Source organism: Pelobates fuscus, chromosome 4, assembly GCF_036172605.1.
Source record: "Pelobates fuscus isolate aPelFus1 chromosome 4, aPelFus1.pri, whole genome shotgun sequence".
NCBI lineage: Eukaryota > Metazoa > Chordata > Amphibia > Anura > Pelobatidae > Pelobates > Pelobates fuscus.
In genome coordinates this window covers 127,655,295-127,675,878 of record NC_086320.1, presented here as the reverse complement: position 1 = coordinate 127,675,878, position 20,584 = coordinate 127,655,295, and the positions used below count along the sequence as shown (strand labels likewise).

General features: G+C 38.5%; 1 protein-coding gene across 1 annotated transcript; it reads right to left on the bottom strand.

Moving 5' to 3' along the window:
* Positions 1–1,940: 1,940 nt before the first annotated feature.
* MC5R (melanocortin 5 receptor) lies at positions 1,941–3,398 on the bottom strand. Its single transcript, XM_063450473.1, has one exon. The coding sequence runs from the start codon at positions 3,355–3,357 to the stop codon at positions 2,368–2,370; it is 990 nt and encodes a 329-aa protein (XP_063306543.1). The 5' UTR covers positions 3,358–3,398; the 3' UTR covers positions 1,941–2,367.
* Between the last annotated feature and the right edge of the window lie 17,186 nt (positions 3,399–20,584).

Here is a 20,584-nt window from a genome sequence, read left to right as displayed (position 1 = left end):
TAGTTATTGTAATAAGCCATGCCAGGTGATTTATGGTTGTCTATATGTTATCATATTTTTAGCACTGAATACCATTGGTCTTGAGGTGGATCTTGCCATGATTGGAATACACCTCTTTACCTCCCTCCACCCCCTTCTTTTAGTGCTGGCATAAAAGCTGTGCCGTATTCACCAGTGAAATCTTGATTTTACTCAAACAAATACACAGTTACCATCAAACACTGATTTTATTAACTTTATTCTAATACATACATCTACAACACTTTACATTTAAACATCAACATACAATCATAAACTTTTTTGTTGATTCTTTCTTACAAGGAGCAATCAGCAAACTATCAATGTGATACTATTAATAATTATATTGTCACTATTGTACATCATTTAGCACATATGCATTGTTCCTTTTAAATCTCCTTGCCTAGCTTAACTGTAAACAATATGGAGTTGCGTTCACCTAAAGGACCTAAAATTTGGCATTGTTTAAAATATTCAAGTAAATGGGCATTTAGGAAATAATGTATTATTGATTATATTGAGAAACTATTGATTGATGGAGCTAAATTTAATTTAAAAAAATGTAACATGCTTCATGAAAATGCAAACATTTAGAAATTTAAATTGCATAAGGTTATGTCTCTCAAAAAAAAAATTCCTAGGTGAGAAAAAGAATACGCCTAATACAATAAAGGCAATTTTTAAAACATATGTATCCAAAGGTGTACACATAAACACGTGTATTTGGCACCTTCGGAAGATCCCTAAATCGGCAACCGCCCCACACCTTCCCCACAAAAAGGCAAAAGAAAAGCTCACTAATGACGTGAAGAACAAGAAATGTTGCTCACTGGGTTGGCAAAGAATTTCCCTTTAGGTCAAAATATTTACTTAATGCAGGCAAAAATGCTAATCCCCAACATCTAATGGCTCTGCATTGGATGGGTGGATAGTGTGGCTGGCACTAGCAGGTAGGCAATAGAAGCAAAAAGGCAGCAAACAGCACTTGGTGTGAATTAGCCCTGCCCTCATACCATTCCCTTCATGCTGTGGGCATGACCTACGACCCTGTAACCCTGTGTATTGGGATGGACACTGTGGGCAACCTCGCCCAAGAACTAATTACAATCTCTATATTAATTATTTTTTAATCTGAATAAATATTACATAGAGGGTTTTTCCAAGTACCCATCAGCCATTACATTGCTGGTCAATTCCAGTAAGCTTTCAGTCAATTTGCACCTGTAATATCAGTGTAATCTATTTCTATTTTACTCATGCCTCTCAACAGTCCTGTGTCATGGGTGCTGTCCCAATGTCTTGCTTTATTTCCCTGTGGTTCTGCATCTGGGGACACAAGGGAACTGTCCCTGGGCAGCACAGCACTTGCACTGTGCAGCGGCACCAGCACTATGCAGGGATCACTTCAGCAGCACTCCCTAATGGACTTGATACCTTGGGGCAAGCCAGACTGCCTGTCAAGTGGTGGCCCCATCTCTTTTTCAGGCTGGTGGGCCCCCTTTTGGGCAAGCACACCTATTTTCCATGCATTTCCCATTGTAGGCATTACTTGCTGACTCTGTACACACATCCTGACTTCCCAAATTCAGAAGTTGGGCAGTATGGTTTGATTTCTAGGATATTTCTATGTGTGTTGCTTGCAGTCCTTAACATTATTATTACTACATGTGTTCATATAGTAGGGGATATGTAATGTTAAATATAGCATTATTTGTCAATAATCAATCATAAACTGATTGTTTGATATTGTAAGAGATTACAGATACATTGTAGACCTGAGGCTGTATCTAAAAATACATGAGCATGTTAATTATGTCATTCATTAAATGTCACGATGAAATCATGATTTATGTTCACTAAAACTGTGCAAGGAAATGTGACAGTGGAATTTGTCAAATAAATGTATCTTTATTGTTATACAGCTGGAAACATAGTACTGTTTATCACATATTTTCATTAGTTAATTAACACATAAACATACTAATTACAGAATTGCAGATTTATGGTCAAAATAGCCTAACGGAACGTATAGCTGACCAACAGAGTTTTTCACTAAAGTGTGTGGAATTCAAATAGAATTTCAAGTATAAGGCTAAAATAGCCAAAATGGAAGCATAATTGACTTGCAGAATATTTCCAGTTTGGCTATTTTAGTCTTATAATTGAAATTCACTCTGAATTCATTTTGAACTCTTACCTTAATAAATAAACCCGTTAGTAATGTTTACGAACATAAATATGTTCACCACACAACATGTTGACAGTAAATGTATTGTAAATTGTCATGACTTATTTGTGATATTCAATGGCATTAAAATTACTCCACTTTATGTTCGGAAAGTTTTTTTTTCAGTATTCGGTAGGAAAATCACAAACAATTCTTAGACTGCAGCAGCAAATAATTTCCTTGAAAGTTTTTCTCATTTCCTGACTGCGAAATGCATATATCAAAGGATCAATAACAGAATTGCACATTATTAGAATCAGGTACATATTAAAGTGAGACATAAAACATAAACAATACAGGTTCTGTGGACAAGAGATCATCAGAATCAAGTGGAGAAAGAATGGAGCCCAGCACACGATAAAAATGCCTATTAATATAGTTAGTGTGATTGCCCCTTTCATACTTGTCCTCTGATGAACTGAGTTGTAGCCAGGTAAAGCAGCTATCTTTTTTACATGAGTACGAGCTAACAGGAACATATGGATATACAGTGATACCATCAGGAGCAACATGGTGAAAAACATTGTAATTAGACATATTATGACATAAGGTGATTCATAATAAAGGATGAAAATAATCCCACATCCGGTGCAGAATGTCCATATACATGCAATAATGATTCCTGATCTTTTCATCGTCATGATGTTATGATAACGTAAAGCATAGAAGATAGTGATGTATCTGTCTACTGCAATGGCAAGCAGGCTGCACATGGAAGCCACCACTGAAATGCAGATCATTGAGTCAAAGACATTGTCTACATGACGTATAAAGGCATCTTCCATAATTAAAAACTTGTGTTTTATGAGATTTATTGTTATTGTCTCCCATGCATTGGACACACTAACTAACATATCAGCCACTGCTAAGCTACATACAAAAAAATACATAGGGGAATGCAAATTCTTATTTTTGATGACAGCACAGATGACTAAGATGTTCTCAAGGAGGCTCACAATTCCAAGTGTTAGAAACACCTCTGCAGCTATTACCACTTGATCGCATGGTGAAACCTTGGTTTTGCTTGTTGGCTCTGTTATGTTACCCTCTAAGCCACTTAGGTTAAGTTCTAGTATACGTAACTGTAAGGACGAGTTCATCACTAAAAGCATGTGAAGAGTTCTTCTTCAGAATAAACCTTTCCAAGTATGTGACCGGAGTAGGAATTTCCTGCAAAGAACAAAATTTAAACTATTATTAAACATTAATTTACATTTGGAACCTGACATAATATACATCCACATTATTTAACCCCTTAAGGACACATGACATGTATGACATGTCATGATTCCCTTTTATTCCAGAAGTTTGGTCCTTAAGGGGTTAAAGCTAAGGGAAAGCATCAGTTATGTTAAATATTATAGATTCATTCTAGGTATATGTATTTACTTACTTGTTTGTTTGTTTGTTTGTTTGTTTATGATTTATTCAACATTTCTTATGGCTTTTGAGCTTTAATAAAGTTGGTAACAAGCAAGTAATAATACACTCACAGAGTACATAGTCAACTTGAGCAGAATACAAACTGGAGAATTGGGTGTGTGCTGTTGTGGTGGGGAGGAGGTGAAGTGTAGGAATTAGGGGAATGGCTGCATATTTTGTGAAAAATTAATAAAGGTAGTATTAATGTGCATATTAGCTGGACGAATTGGTAATGAAAATTAAGTTATAGTGTGGCAAAAAAGGATTTTGGAAACAGGTTTGTCTTTAGAGGTTTGCTGAAAGATGCGAGAGGAGACTATGAGTGAAAATGCACAGGAGAAGGAGCAAATGGAGTTTTTGAAAAATGGTTTGGAACATTAGCAGACAGGAGATCTAAGTGAGGGTAATACCATGGATATCAAGGTTAGCCAAGATTAAGATAAGCAAAGTATGATCAACTTTTTCAAAAGAAGAAAAGAGTCAAGAAGGAAGAATTTTGCCCTTTCATAAGAATGTTGTGGACAGACAAGAGCACTGTTTCTGTAGAATGGGCTGCCAGAAGATTGGAATAGTTGATTGTGCACACTATGGTATAAAATTAGAAAATATAAGGGAGAAGGAAACACTATATATATGATAATATATAGTTCATTCTCCCTTATTTATATATTTGTAAAGTATGTTTATTGCATAGATAATGGAGTAAGATGGTTCATTGTTATTATCTACATGGACACAGTTTATCAATTTACAAATATCCCTGCAACTAAAATCACGCTACTTTATGCATGCAAATTGCAATTTGTAGCTATTTACCATGAACAGCCGCATGAGAGCAGACTTGTAAGAAATATTGCCAATTTAAATATATACAATTCTAATATCTGCCTGTACCTCATATAATGCCATTAATATACTGTATATTTTAGCGCAAAATTTGCATTTTGTAAACAAAAACACAAAAATTGTTAGCTGAAGATGTGTAACTTAAAAAAATTATCATTTGGTCCGCATTATGTTGGGAATTATATTAGACATAAATAGGTACACTCCACTATCCACTAGACTTAAAGGGACACTCCACTATCCACTATCCAAATACAAAATAAATAAAATGACTGTTTAGTAGATGCTATGAACCTCATGTGCTTCGTATCGTACGTTCGTAAGCAATCTCCCGAAATCCCGCAAGGTTGTGTGAATTATAGCTGTCAGTCATTCGCATACCCAAACATCGGCCTAAAGGGCTACAACAGGAATGTTTTATTATGGCCAGATGGCCCACTTTTATACACAGACCCCCAGCATGGGGTCTCCAGCAGAAACATATGTAAAACACGCCCAGGTGTCTGGGAGATAAGTGAGTCTACTCTGCTTAAACTGATTATCTCTGAGGTATAGTGAATAAAACATAAAACACCCCAAAACATACTCAATATTAATAGGAACCCCACAAGTCTTAGATATCTGGATAGCCTGGGTTTGAGCACTAAAAGTGTCTAAATAGTGCTCATTTCCCACGAATACAGCCAAATTGCCACTGGGATAAAGTTTTTGACGGCTGCCCAAATTAGTTCCATAAGAAAAGTGGTAGCAGTCACTTTCTGGAGTTCCTAAGGAACCCTGGCTCATGGGTAGCGATTTTTTGCCTAATTCATGCATACCTTTTCACCGAACAGCGCTCTCCTGTCTTGTCAGGAACAAAAGCACACAGCGGGACAAAGTTACTGGTGTTCGCGAGTCACAGTGTCTGTCTTGGAGTTCCAGACACTCAATGACCAAGTAACGCTGCCTGCGTTCGGGAGACAAGATGGACGCCATTTTCCAGAGCATGCATCCTATGGAGAGAGCACTTAAGTCTGTGGTTACTCTGAAGATAATGAGCCAGGGGTTGGTCTGTGTTCAGTAGACAGAAATACTGAGCCAAATGGAAAGTAACTTAGGTTTAGGGAAAATAAGATAGTTTATGGGCAGTTTGTCACAGTAGATATATCCCAAATGAAAATATGCATGCATTTAATCTAAAAACAGCATGCAAAACCTGCAGTTCTCTTGTCTACCGACCTTGTAAGCCCTCCCCTTCTGACCGCTCACAGACTTTCTGTAGCTGTTCAATTTCCCAATGCATTCTTTGCAAAGCAGGTGCACTCAGCAATTGCTGCCTCGAGTTTAGCTCCACTGAGCTAAACAAACCAGGAAGTAATTTGACCTATTGTCTACTTCAAAGCCAAGGCAGTGTAACAAGATTAATTTATAAAAGTGTTAATTTCTATTGAAATTTGAACTTTTTGCAAAATTACACACTGTTCGCGCTAAAAGTTTTTCAGGAAGCTTAAGTGCTTTAGGTGTCTGGAGTGTTCCTTTAATTATTTCCAGATATGTTTTATTGTATTCTACTGGAAATCAGTTTAGATTTAATTGATTTAGATGATCGCTCACTACACATTATTAAATACAATAAAAACAATGTGTTACAATAAATTGGGCTTTTGTTATGAATTATAAAATACAAAGTAAACATTACTAGAATAAATTGTAATGTCAAGGTCTAGAAGTTTGCCAGAAGGTCTTTCGCATTATTAGATCTTCATTTATATATGATAGATGTTAGATATAGACAGCAATAGACATGTGGGCATTATTAAAGTAATACTAGGAATATTTAACTTTTGCAGTTTAATAAGCTGTTTGCCTTCTTCTGCTTATATGTTTATTTCAGCAAACGCAAGGCTTAAAACCTGTTAGTTATTCTTGCTGAAAGAAAGAGCATGATTCAAATAAGAAGCTAAGTTTTAAACTCTATTAGCAGAGAATCGACATTGATTATATCATAATTAAGGAGAGAGCAAATTGTCAGTTATAACTGAAAAGTCAATTGATCCCCACCCCCCAAAAAAAGGTTATGAGTTATCCCAACTGGACTTAATAGTACATTAATTAAAATCTAGTTTATAGAGCTTGGAGGTTAAAATAATTACAGGACTAGTATCACAACAACACAAATCAATGACACATGGTAATCTACCTGAGGAAGATACAATCATTTAATCCTAGAAGCCAGCATTGATTATTTGATCACATAGATGCCTGCTGCAATGTGATTGGAATGTCCACTACAAGCTTTTTGATTGCAGCTGTTTACTATTCTACAAATAACATTTGTTGGCTGAGAATTACAGTGAAATTACAGTGAAATTCATAGGCATCATTAGGGGCGGGATAAAGTGCTAAAGCTCTGAATATCAGATGCCATGGCCCTGAATCTCTTCAGGTAGTGCACACAGGGCTGGTAACATGATTTTTGACTACAAAAATGAAGGTGCATTTTCCTCCCCCCGCCCCCCCATTCCTCCCCCAACTAAAAAAAAATAATCTTTACCAGTGTGTCTCTTGAGTGACTGCCTGAGCCAGACACTGAGCCAATGGCTTTATGCAGTTCAATGTTGCCTATTTGCAGGGAGGTTGAGGAAGAATTCTTCCCTTTCCTTTCAGTCAAGTAGCAGACACTGACCAGGCTCTGAGTAAGTATGGTGCTCTGTGTAAAGGGTGGAACTTCTTCCATAACTTCCTCTGCAGCCACAGCAGCCAGCAGTGTGCTACAGAGGATGTTAGAGTGGGATAGAGTATCCCAGAAACATATATATGGTATGGTCCAAAAATAACAGCAGAAAATCAAATGTAAGATAGCAAGATAGTAAGATACTTCCAATTACAATGTTACAAGCCAGTTTAATTTAAAACTGTCTGTTGAGCATAGAGTTTGATTCATAGGTATCTACATTCTGCAGTGTAAAATTTAGCAGCTGTTATAATATTATATAATCTAATTTTTAAATACACTGAAATCAAGCTGCTATGAACTTTTATAAAATAAAAAAAAACTAAGTGCTCAAGCGTTTCTTATACATTAACAGTGAATTAACGATTGAACAGACATATAATTACAAGTTTTGTTTATGTTTTATTTTGATCAAAACGTGTACATTTGGCTCAGTCCTTAAGGGGTTAAATCCCAGACAAATATCAATCCACAAACCCCAATCTTTTGAATGCGTAGCTGCCAGCCTCTCAATAGATAGAGGATTCCGTATACAGTTAATATACAAACCCCCAGGAGATGGTAAGAGATTTCTTCAGGAACTCTGAGACCTTTTGACTGGCTTAATCCTTGAATCCCTGAATTCCCAAACTCCTGCTTGGGCAGGATCTCCTCAGCTTGATGAGTGCACTCGGCTTCACACAAATCATCGCCACTTCCACCCACAGAAAAGGTCATCCACTTGATCTAGTGTTCCAGTCTGGACAAGAAGTGTCACCAGTATCTGTATATCCAGTTGTTTGGTCAGACCATCACTCCATTCACTTCTCCATTGTATCACAATCAGCCAGACCCCAGCCTCAGAACCTGGTCAAACACCGCTCATTAAAAAGGGTGACGCCATTGGATGTAACATCACATATGGATCTAAGTGAACTAATGGGCACCTTGAAGACCCCAGCTCCTTAGTCCGACTCTACAACAAAACCATGAGAGATACCCAAGAAAGCATTGCACCAACACGAATACGCACTGTCAAAATCCACAACAATGCACTGTGGTTTGATAGCACCATCAGAGAAATGAAGAGAACAGGCCGTAAACTCGTACCAAACATCTAAATGCGCAATTGCACTCTCCCACAATAGACCCAAGCAACTGTTTTGCACAGTAGAAAGGCTCTGCAAACCAGTATGCATGCATATCCCCACCAAAGTGTAAAGCATTTGCAATCTTCTTCAGAGACAAGATTTTCTCAATCCAAGCCTCTATCACAGCAGGCCAAACAGTTACACACACTACAATGCCCCAGTTAATAGTCCACTTTTACAAATATGGATATAAAGGGAGTTAAAAGAACCATACAAAAGTTACACCCTACTACATGTGACTTAGACCCTCACTCCAACTCAGCTTATATCTGCATGCATTAAAAAACTCGCCCCAGCCCTCACACTTCCCAGATTCTTTAAAATAAGCTGTAGTAAAACCACTTCTAAAGAAAGCTTTATTAGACCCAGACTGCATGGCTAATTACAGACAGTATCCAACCTTTCATTTCTGGGGAAAATAATTTAAAAAGTAGTGACAACTCAATTGGAGGCTCATCTACCAAGCCTGAAAATATTTGATCCATTCCAGTCAGGTTTCAGATGCCGCCACAGCACTGAAACAGCGCTAGTCTAAATGCTCTCCTTATGGCGAGAGACAAAGGTGATTACTCCATCCTAATCCTCTTGGATCTCTCAACTGCATTTGACACCATTGACCATAGGATTTTAATAGAGAGCTTGCAGCACACCTGTGGTCTAGGAGGCACAGTCCTTAACTGGTTTAAATTTTTCCTCACTGAAGATCACAGAGAGTAACATCAGGATCAAGCTCATCGACACCAACAGAACTGGCCTGCGGAGTTCCACAATATCCATCTTGTCTCCCATGCTATTCCTAAGGTATCATTGTTATGCTGATGACTCACAACTCTACTTCTCCTTTGCTCCAGACATCACAGACCCAACATGCCGCATCAACAGTTGCTTAGCAGACCTCATAGAATGAATTAATGCTAGTCGGTTTAACCCCCTAAGGACCAAACTTCTGGAATAAAAGGGAATCATGACATGTCACACATGTCATGCGACCTAAAGGGGTTAAAGTGAACCCGGACAACAAAAATATCCCATGATCACCCAACTGGCCTGGAGCTTGGAGGCTCTGAACTCATCAGTTCATCACAGGTACAAAACCTCCGAGTGCTGATTGACTCTGGACCATCATTTACAGATCAGATTTCCTCCGTAATAACATCTGCCAACTTTCATCTGAAAAACATAGCCAGGATACAACACTTAATTCCGCCGGATGATATGCCAACATTAATCCATGCATTTGTATCCTGTCGGCTAGATTACTGCAATTTACTTTACTTGGGCCTCCCAGAAATAGAACTCCATCACCTTCAGACTGTACAAAATGCAGCAGCCAGACTACTGACCAATCAAACTCGCTCCTGCCACATAACACCTGTTCTCCACTCCCTACATTGGCGTCCAATTAAATGGCGAACATATTTTAAAATTGGCCTGCTAACCTTCAAAGCCTTAAACAATCAAGGCTCACAGTTCCTGAAGGAGCACCTCACACCCTATATTCCATCCCATTCACTTCGGTCAGCCAGCAAATCCTTCATGTCAGTGCCAAAAAAAAAGACAGACTCAGGTTCCAGGGCATTCAACCACACTGCCCCTACCTTCTGGATCTCTTTACTGTGCGCAATCAGAGAGGCACCGTCCTTAGAGACTTTTCAGAAAAAGAGCTAAAGACCCACTTCTTCCATCAGGCATTCAGTCTGCTCAGCTAACCTTTGAAAACCCCTAACTTTCATTTCTTTATGTCTGTATACTTGTAAAGTGCTTTGAGTCTCACAGGGAGAAAAGCACTATAAAAATGTAAAGAGTATTATTATTATTATTATATTATGTAAATGTAATAATAATAATAACCACTCATGTGATGTAGACAGGCACTATAAAAATAACCCAAGGGTGCCCTCTTCACAGGCATTAATGACACATGAAGGGTAATACAAGTGCCAGACACCAGCAGGTACTCCAAAAAATACACTAATCAGCCACAAGATTAAATCAGCTGATCAGCATATATATTTATTACAATAGGAAATTAATTTAAAAAAACAATGTTGTGCCAGATATAAATGGTAGAGTTAAAAAAAAAACATTGCAAAAATATCTAACCACTGGCTAGCCCACAAGACATGATGCATTTTGCCTGACCATAAGGTGCCTTTAGTGTTCCCACAATCCACAACGATCCATCATTGTAAATGGTTTTGGACAGGGCTGCTACCAGAAATTTTGTGGCCCCTTACACGAGACCCAGGCCACCAGTCTGCCTACAAGTCTGCCCAAAGGGGTAGTGTCTGTAGAGAAGTATGTGTGGGTAAAGTGGACGCAGAGTGTAAGTTTATAGTGGAAGCAGTGTGTGTAATGTAGTGGATGCAGTGTGTGTAGTGGATGCAGTGTGTGTAATGGATGCAGTGTGTGTAGAGTGGATGCAGTGTGTGTTTGTGTTAGTTTAATGGGTTGGATAGGGGCTGTAGAGCAGTTTATTTTTTTAAATGTATAATTATTTATTCCGCCTCCCTGCTTCTTACCGTTGGCAAGGGAAGGGATACTAGATTCCCTGATGGTCCAGAGTCACAGCAGCTTGCTTTCATAGTAAAGAGGGGGCTAGAAGACTGCAGTTTCCACCTCCAGTATGCAGCAGGTCCTCTCCCTCTTTTGCAAGCCTGGCATGAATGCAATGTCAGAGCATTGCTGTGGTGCATATATATAGAGATAGATAGATAGATGTACATTGGGATTATTGGAAGCCTTTGTTCCGGATCACATGATCGCGATTACATGACCATGACCACGACATTCATTACTATAATGTCCTCCTCTATGATTGCCAATAGTTCCAGACCATGTGATCACGTGGCTGCTTTTCGAATTACATCACTTCTACCTTGTTATGACGGACCACGAGAACATCCATCCTCCATCCATCCTTGCATCACCTCACCCTGCAGAATTAAATGCATTTCCATCCAGCAGCTATGCTAAGTAGTGATGTCCCGAACTGTTCGCCAGGAACCGTTCGCCGGCGAACCTAGCTTGTTCGTGGCGAACGCGGCGGGCGAACATATGTGATGGTCGGTCCGCTCCCTATTTGTCATGGAGGTGGGAGGGTCTGGGAGGGAGGGTCTGCTGCTGATTGGCTGGAATGTGTCTGTTGACTGTGAGGTACAGGGTCAAGGTTTACTCAATGATGACGGATAGGGGGCGGACCGAACATTGCATATGTTCGCCCGCCGCGTTCGCCACGAACAAGCGATGTTCGCCGGCGAACGGTTCCTGGCGAACAGTTTGGGACATCACTACTGCTAAGTCATCAGATGTAGGGAGGAACATTATTATATATCTCAGGGCAGTTGGAACATCATCTTATTAAGGGCTGTACACAGAGTCCAATAAAATATATTCTCTACAATTACTTGTTTTTTTTTAAAGCATATATATATATACACATGAATATAAATGATAATTACGTACCTAGGGAATTGAAATTCAAACTAGATGCTAAGATGGATCCCCAGCAGATCCAGTTCTTTATCAATGGGATCATTCTTATATTACATAATATTTTTTTATTTTTTTTGCTTGATCTTAATTTTTTTCTTCAACTCTCCAAGAATTCGAGGGGGACTACGTTTGTACCCAGCAATAGCACAGAATTACGAGAAAAAAACAGCGCTAATATTTAGGAAACAATAAATCATGAGAAAAAAAATAAGCACCCCACACAGTGCAAAAGTCCAAAACAATATATCAGGGATAGGTAACCTTCAGCACTTCAGATGTTGTAGACTACATTCCCCATAATGCTCTTACACCCATAATGCTGGCAAATCATCATGGGAGGTCTAGTCAAAAACATCTGGAGTGCCGAAGGTTGCCTATGCCTGCAATATATCATAAAATAAAACAAAATAAAGGTGCGCTGTGCCTTTAAGAACATACATTTATGTTAAATTTATGTTCTTAAAAGCACAGCGCACCTTTATTTTGTTTTATTGTACTCAGCAATGCCAACCTCTTTGTGTCCTATTGGAATGAGGTTGTAGTCTTGGGGGGCATGTCTGGGCTTTTGTCCTGATCCTCTATCACAGATACACTGATGATTTGTTTTTTTGACAAACATAATGGTGAGTATATGTATATGGTGGAAGGGTACCTAAGTCATATAAATAAGGTGTAGGAACACATTAAATTTACGATGCAGTGGAGTTATGAAGATATAAATTTTCTAGATCTTAAAATTAGGTTCCATAGCTCCTCTTTTACCACTGATTTGTTTACTGTTTACTCCATTTCAAAAGTCATTACCCTCCTAACATGATAAACTCTTTACTACAAAGTCAAATGCTGAGAGTTGTAAGCAATGTTTTTTGGATGTGTATAATCTGAAACTAAAACCATATGATATGGTGGAGAAATTCTTTGATATCCTGATGATCTTTTACAAAAGGTAAAATGATTTTGCCTTGCCGTTAAATAGACAGAAACTGTTGAAACCAATGAAAAATAAAACTGGAGTTGTCCAAACCGTTATGTTTCTCTTGATGGTAAAAATTAATTCACAGTGCTGTATGCACTTAAGTTCTCATGCATATATGTATATAAGTATAATTACCCATGATGAATTGATTTTGCGAATCCTCTAATAGATAAATTATGAATATTGCTATAACAGTGTATATATATGAATCTTGCGTGTATATATATATTTGTGCTCGGAATTTAATACGTAATGGATAGTATCTGTAAGGGCAAAGTTGGTTGTGGTGTGCCGAAACCAACGTACGAGTGGGCCTGTAAATAAAAGAGGGCCCACCGAGAAGAATGTAATGATAACAGGGTGTAGGTGGGTGGGGACAATCAACTGGAACGGCAGAGGTGAGTAGGGGCTGGGAGTTTAAGTAGGGGACTCCTCCCACAAATTCAGGCCTAATGGCCTATATATATATATATATATATATATATATATATATATTTATTTATTTTCCCTCTGTGTAATATATGATGGGAGTTACATGACCAACAGGCCCGGACTGACCATCGGGCAAACCGGTCAAATGCCCTGGGGTCGCAATAGATGGCAGGGGAGAGCAGAGGATTCCCCCCTGCTGGCTTATTCAGGGCTGGCGCTATCAGAGCACATCCCTGCTGTGTGACTTGACCGGCCAGTGGGGAGACCATAGGCATTTTGCTGCGGCCCCCAGGGAGGGAGGAAAGGGGGAGAGGAGGACCAGGGGCACCAGCTTACAGCTAAACCGGGTTCATCCTCTTGCGAAATCAGGCGGCATTGCTTTGATTCCGCAAGAGTGGACTCTAGCCCTACTAGCTGCAGACTAGAGTTTACTCACCACTAGGACCACCAGGGATTGCAGCAAGGTCCCCTCCCCCTTGGTAAAGCATATATTGCTTTATTCTACCCCCTCTCAACCACAATATATCCCAACACACACTACACAACTCACACACATACACATACTGCACTCCTCACACACACACACACACTGCACCCCTCACACACAATCCCCTTACACACAAACACTGCACCCCTCACACACATACTGCTTCCCCCACGCGCACACACACACTGCACCCTTCACACACACACTGCACCATTCACACATAGACTGCATCCCTCACACACACACATAATGGACCACTCACACACAAACGCATTGCACTACTCACAAACAAACTGTACTCCTCACACACACACACACACACGATCACTTACACAACTCTGGATTCTCTACATATACACACACACTAGAACCCCGATACACACGCCCGGTTCTTCACACACACTAGATCACCTACACACAATAAATCCCCTATAGTCACACACTGCACCACCTAAACATACACTACATTTCTGACATACACACTGACTTCTTTATGCACACACACTAGCAAAAACACTACATCCTCTATATACTACTCTTTCCAACCCCTACACACAATACATCACCTAAACATACATACACTAAGGCCCCAATGCACACACTTGCTACATCCCCTATACACACTATGCCCCCTATACACACTCTCTCTCTCAGTTTCTATAGAACCTAGCCACACATATTACAACACAAACAGAACACAGCTGAACTGAACTATTTTCACAAACCACACCACAATCAACTCATGCTACATACACAATCCCACAAACATGCTCTAAACACCATGCACAATATGCCCTCCTTGACCGTTTGTCCTCTGGTATCCCACCTATGGAGACACCAGAGACAAGTCACAAGCAAACACAGTGCAAGCATGTTAATACATTTGCTTTTGCTGTGCAAAACAAATATAGGGCCTTTTTCTCATGCCAGAGCTCTACAGCAGAGATCTGCACAGTGAACCAACATGCTCACTTTGAGATTAGGTATGTTTGTCATCGGTGATGACAAAACACCCTCTTTCTGGCTATGTCCCCTCCTCAGTGGACCACTGTAATGCAAAAATGCCCTTGCCAAAAATGTTCCCAGCCTGGCCCTGATTACCAGTCTTCAATTGGAAATTACATAATTTGTATTAAACATAGGTAATTGATGTAAGGGTTATTTAAGGAGAGTCAATTCATTTAAAATTATACATAAGTAATATTTTCAAAACATAGTTGTTTTTATGAGATAAATAACAATAAATTCACTGCAGTATGCCAAACTTGTGCAGTCTGTTCCTTTCGAATTTGAAAATATTTATAAAATATATGATGAAAGAAATTATAAAATACATCTCAAAATATATATATGCCCAAAAAGCAAACTCTATCTGCATTACCTAAAAAAGCAGACTACTCAAAAAGTACTAAAAGATATACTGCAAAACAACTCAAATGGCATAGAAAACAGACATAAAAATCAAGACAAATAGAAAAAGGAGAAGAAGGGGAAAATCTAATTTTAAAAATTAAATAAACTATATATACTATATGAAATAAAAGTCATAATGTCCATATTAGTATTTATTCCAAACTGCACATATGTTTTGAGATTGTGTATCCACATAGTTTCTTGGCATACGTTCTGAACAATATTACCTCCCCTAATATTATTCCTAACCAAGTCAATCTCTCCGCACAGGCAAACTGAAGAATGGTCTCCAAGCACTCAGGATGTTTAAACGGCAGATTTATTGGGTCAACAAATGTGACAGAGCAGCAACATTTCAACCTGCTACGAGCCCTTTCAATCTCTCCACACAGGACATTTTTTAAATTTAATAATTGGCATTGATTATAGTGTCTTGAGACACTGTGTTTAATTGTCTCCAGTATACACTCCTTTAAAGGTTTAATAGTGTGATCCACGTACTGAACACCACTGGGGCATTGTAGTAGTTACACTACATTCTTAGAGATGCAGTTAGTAAAATGTTTTATGCTAAAAGTGTTTCCAGTAGCTAAATATAAAATTTTACACTGACTGCACTTATAGAATGGATGGCAAAAAGTCACCTGCAACGTGGCCTGACTGGACTCCCATCTTTATCTTGTTGGACTCCAATTGATTAAAACAAACTAGAAGCAATGAATTATTTTAAATTCTTTGTTTTCCTATAAATAACCTTGGGCTCACTAGGCAATACAGTACTAACAATTTGTTCTGCAGATGCACCGGTCAATATTTAATTAAAGCTTTCATAACTTATCTAAGTTGTATATTATGTTGCATTTTAAATGTTAAATAAAATATGATCTCTTGTTCAAACCAACTTTTATGGAAACCTTAGTCAATCTCCAATCTGAGATTCCACGTTGGTTTTTAGTGATCAAATCCTTTGGATACCCCATCTCTATAAACTTTAAGGCCAAAAATTGTGTTTGATCTTTCCAATCTACATTCCTTGTGCAGTTACAGCTAATAATCATAAACTGTCCATTTGAAATATTAGTCAGGCAATGATGGCAACTATTGAAATCAATGTAACTACATTGAAAGTTGGGTTTTTAAAAAGTATTGGTTACATAGTTACATAGCTGAAAAGAGACTTGCGTCCATCAAGTTCAGCCTCACATTTGGTTTTTGCTGTTGATCCAAAAGAAGGCAAAAAACCCAGTTTTAAGCACAATTTTGCAACAAGCTAGGAAAAAAATTCCTTCTTGACCCCAGAATGGCAGTCAGATTTATCCTTGGATCAAGCAGTTATTACCCTACATTGAAAGATTATGTCCTTGAATATTCTGTTTTTGCAAGTATGCATCTAGTAGCTGTTTGAATATCTGTATGGACTCTGATAAAACCACTTCTTCAGGCAGAGAATTCCACATCCTTATTGTTCTTACAGTAAAAAAAACTTTCCTTTGCCTTAGATGAAATCTTCTTTCTTCCAGTCAAAACGCATGACCTCGTGTCCTATGTAAAGTCCGGTTTGTGAATAGATTTCCACACAATGGTTTGTATTGGCCCCAAATATATTTGGTTAAAATCCTGTCTTCATGTACAAAAGGAGTAATATCTAAACAATTGATACAATTACTTGGATCTCTGATACAAATTTCAGTCTGTAATCATTATCCTTTATGTAAATCAAAAAAACAGATAAACTCCTCATTGGGCCATCCCAAATAATGATGACATTATCAATAAATCTCGTCCGGCAGTCATGCAGCACCCACATGTGTTGATCTTCCCAATCTGCGACAAACAGGTTTGCATAACTGGGAGTGAACCTGGTGCCCATAGCATTTTCATGCAATTGTTGGTAAAAAATAATCCAGGAACAAAATATTATTGTGGGGCAAGAAGAAAGAGGTACAGTCTACAATAAAATCTGATTGGCGCTCTATCAAATGGTCATCTTCATGGAGGACGACTTAAATCTCCAATCTACTTTCTACCTTTCTACCGATCTACCTTTTTGATGGTCTTTGACAGTGTACAATGAAGATACAAATTCCATCAGTAATCATATAGAAATTATTTGCACTTTCTTAAATTTCCAAAATGTCCTCTAAATTTGATAACTATTTAATATTAAAAAATGAGCTCTTGTCATTAAAAAAAAATATATATATATATATATATATATATATATATATATATATATATATATATAAAACAAGATCCAACCTCTGGCACTCAACCTCCAATAGTAGTAATCCACAGACACATACCCGGGTGCATCCCAGCAGACATGTAAAAGAATTGAAGACAGGAGCACTCTCTGGGATTTTCCAAATTTGTATTAATAAGTAATCACCACCTCTACATCAACGTTTCGACCCTTCTGGGCCTTTATCAAGACAATGACAGTGCCAAAACAATGCCTATATATACAGAAAAACTAAATGTATAACTTACCCCATCTGTGCGAAAAGTTTTCTATCCACTTCCGTGTTTCGTGATTGTGCGCATGCGTATGAGCGTGTATCCGTGCGTACTGACGTGATCAAAGTGCGACCCGGTGCGTCTGCGTGTGAACGTGCAATCGTGCGTGCTGACATCATCATAGCGTGCACCGGACACCTTCTGTGTCTAAACAACCGTTCCCATGGATACACCTCCGTGACATATATGTTACAAGGAGGAAAAACACTACTCTGTCTAGAATAGACCAGCCAAGTACTATGTAAAACCAAACTTCAAGGGCTATATACCTTGTGATCAGTTACTCATGTACTGACTAAACAACTTACATCAAATAATGACTAAACAACTAACCTTGGTCCTGAAATTGACCAAGATAGTGTGACATACATACCACCATACTCTAGATCGGAATCTGTAATGACCAAAAATGTGTATATATAACCATGACCCCACTAAATCCTGAATGTAAGCCAGTGTCCTTGTAAATAAGTGTACAGTGTATGTACAAAAACCATTAATGTATATAAAAAGTGTTAGAAAAGTGTGTGTATATGTGACTAAACCCACATTAAATCCTAAATGTGAGCCTGTGTGTCTCATGTAAAAGTATATATGTACAAAAACTAATAGTGTTAAAAAATGTGATGCACCCAATAAAATTAGTGACAAGCAAAATAAGTGCTCCACACCCCCAGTGACCCTCCAGTGTGCCCCTCTGGAACCCATCCCCATTCAACCCTGGTGAGTGGCAGTGTCCAGGTCTATTAACATAACCAAAGCCAGATGTAACAGTCATACAGTAAATACATAAGCACTAACTCTACAAACTCCAACATATAAAGACTAAGTCTATCCTGCCATCCTACTGACTGATGCTAAATCACTAACAGAAAGTAATATATTAAATCATACGCTGTCCTACGTCTAGGACTGCGCTACATGAGAATGCAGTAACTGTGCATATTCATGAGAGTCTGCCCTTAAACAACTATTTGATCAACGAGTATCCAAAAATGAACTAAAGCCCTCTGGGCTTAATGAATATATATCGTTTAGTTCATTTTTGGATACTCGTTGATCAAATAGTTGTTTAAGGGCAGACTCTCATGAATATGCACAGTTACTGCATTCTCATGTAGCGCAGTCCTAGACGTAGGACAGCGTATGATTTAATATATTACTTTCTGTTAGTGATTTAGCATCAGTCAGTAGGATGGCAGGATAGACTTAGTCTTTATATGTTGGAGTTTGTAGAGTTAGTGCTTATGTATTTACTGTATGACTGTTACATCTGGCTTTGGTTATGTTAATAGACCTGGACACTGCCACTCACCAGGGTTGAATGGGGATGGGTTCCAGAGGGGCACACTGGAGGGTCACTGGGGGTGTGGAGCACTTATTTTGCTTGTCACTAATTTTATTGGGTGCATCACATTTTTTAACACTATTAGTTTTTGTACATATATACTTTTACATGAGACACACAGGCTCACATTTAGGATTTAATGTGGGTTTAGTCACATATACACACACTTTTCTAACACTTTTTATATACATTAATGGTTTTTGTACATACACTGTACACTTATTTACATGGACACTGGCTTACATTCAGGATTTAGTGGGGTCATGGTTATATATACACATTTTTGGTCATTACAGATTCCGATCTAGAGTATGGTGGTATGTATGTCACACTATCTTGGTCAATTTCAGGACCAAGGTTAGTTGTTTAGTCATTATTTGATGTAAGTTGTTTAGTCAGTACATGAGTAACTGATCACAAGGTATATAGCCCTTGAAGTTTGGTTTTACATAGTACTTGGCTGGTCTATTCTAGACAGAGTAGTGTTTTTCCTCCTTGTAACATATATGTCACGGAGGTGTATCCATGGGAACGGTTGTTTAGACACAGAAGGTGTCCGGTGCACGCTATGATGATGTCAGCACGCACGATTGCACGTTCACACGCAGACGCACCGGGTCGCACTTTGATCACGTCAGTACGCACGGATACACGCTCATACGCATGCGCACAATCACGAAACACGGAAGTGGATAGAAAACTTTTCGCACAGATGGGGTAAGTTATACATTTAGTTTTTCTGTATATATAGGCATTGTTTTGGCACTGTCATTGTCTTGATAAAGGCCCAGAAGGGTCGAAACGTTGATGTAGAGGTGGTGATTACTTATTAATACAAATTTGGAAAATCCCAGAGAGTGCTCCTGTCTTCAATTCTTTTATATATATATATATATATTTCATAGAGATAGAACCTTTATGAAATACCTATTTTGACTGGGCTGGAATTTCACTGAAATCCCTACCCATTCAAGAGATATAATGAGACAAAGTAGACTTGACACATGACAGTGGTAGGAGCTACAGCCATCTAAAAGGGTCAATTCCCCCCAGAAGTCACCAGTGAAAACTGTCAGGATTTTTTGAGGAGCCCATACTAAAGCACCAGGAGATGAAGAGGACCTGTCGGAAGGTTCGGGTAAGTAAATCTCACCTTTACCTGGGCTGGATTTACATATCAGCTGACTGTAGCCACAGAATTCTAAGGACAGCCTGATCCATAAAGGGAAAATGAACATTAGATGACTCTTTACAGGAAGTGTTTAGGAAGGCTGTGTAAGTCCCATGCAGGGAGTTGTGGCTAGGGCTGCATTAACAAAGTGATTTAATTCCTACATGGCAGAGAATTGAGCAGTGAGACTGCAAGGGAGTGATCTATACACCAACACTTCATAATTATGCTAAAGTTGTTTTGGTGACTATAGTCTACCTTTAATACACCATCAATAAAAATCAAATCAGAAAATACTAACCAAATACATTTTAGCAGTTATTTTCATTATTTCATGATGTCATGCTTGTTTTTCACAATTTCAGAATCCTTCTTATTGCTCCTTCTGT

Bases quoted from the DNA above. Each gene is read 5' to 3' on its own strand.
- MC5R (XM_063450473.1), bottom strand. From the start codon at position 3,357: ATGCTTTTAGTGATGAACTCGTCCTTACAGTTACGTATACTAGAACTT.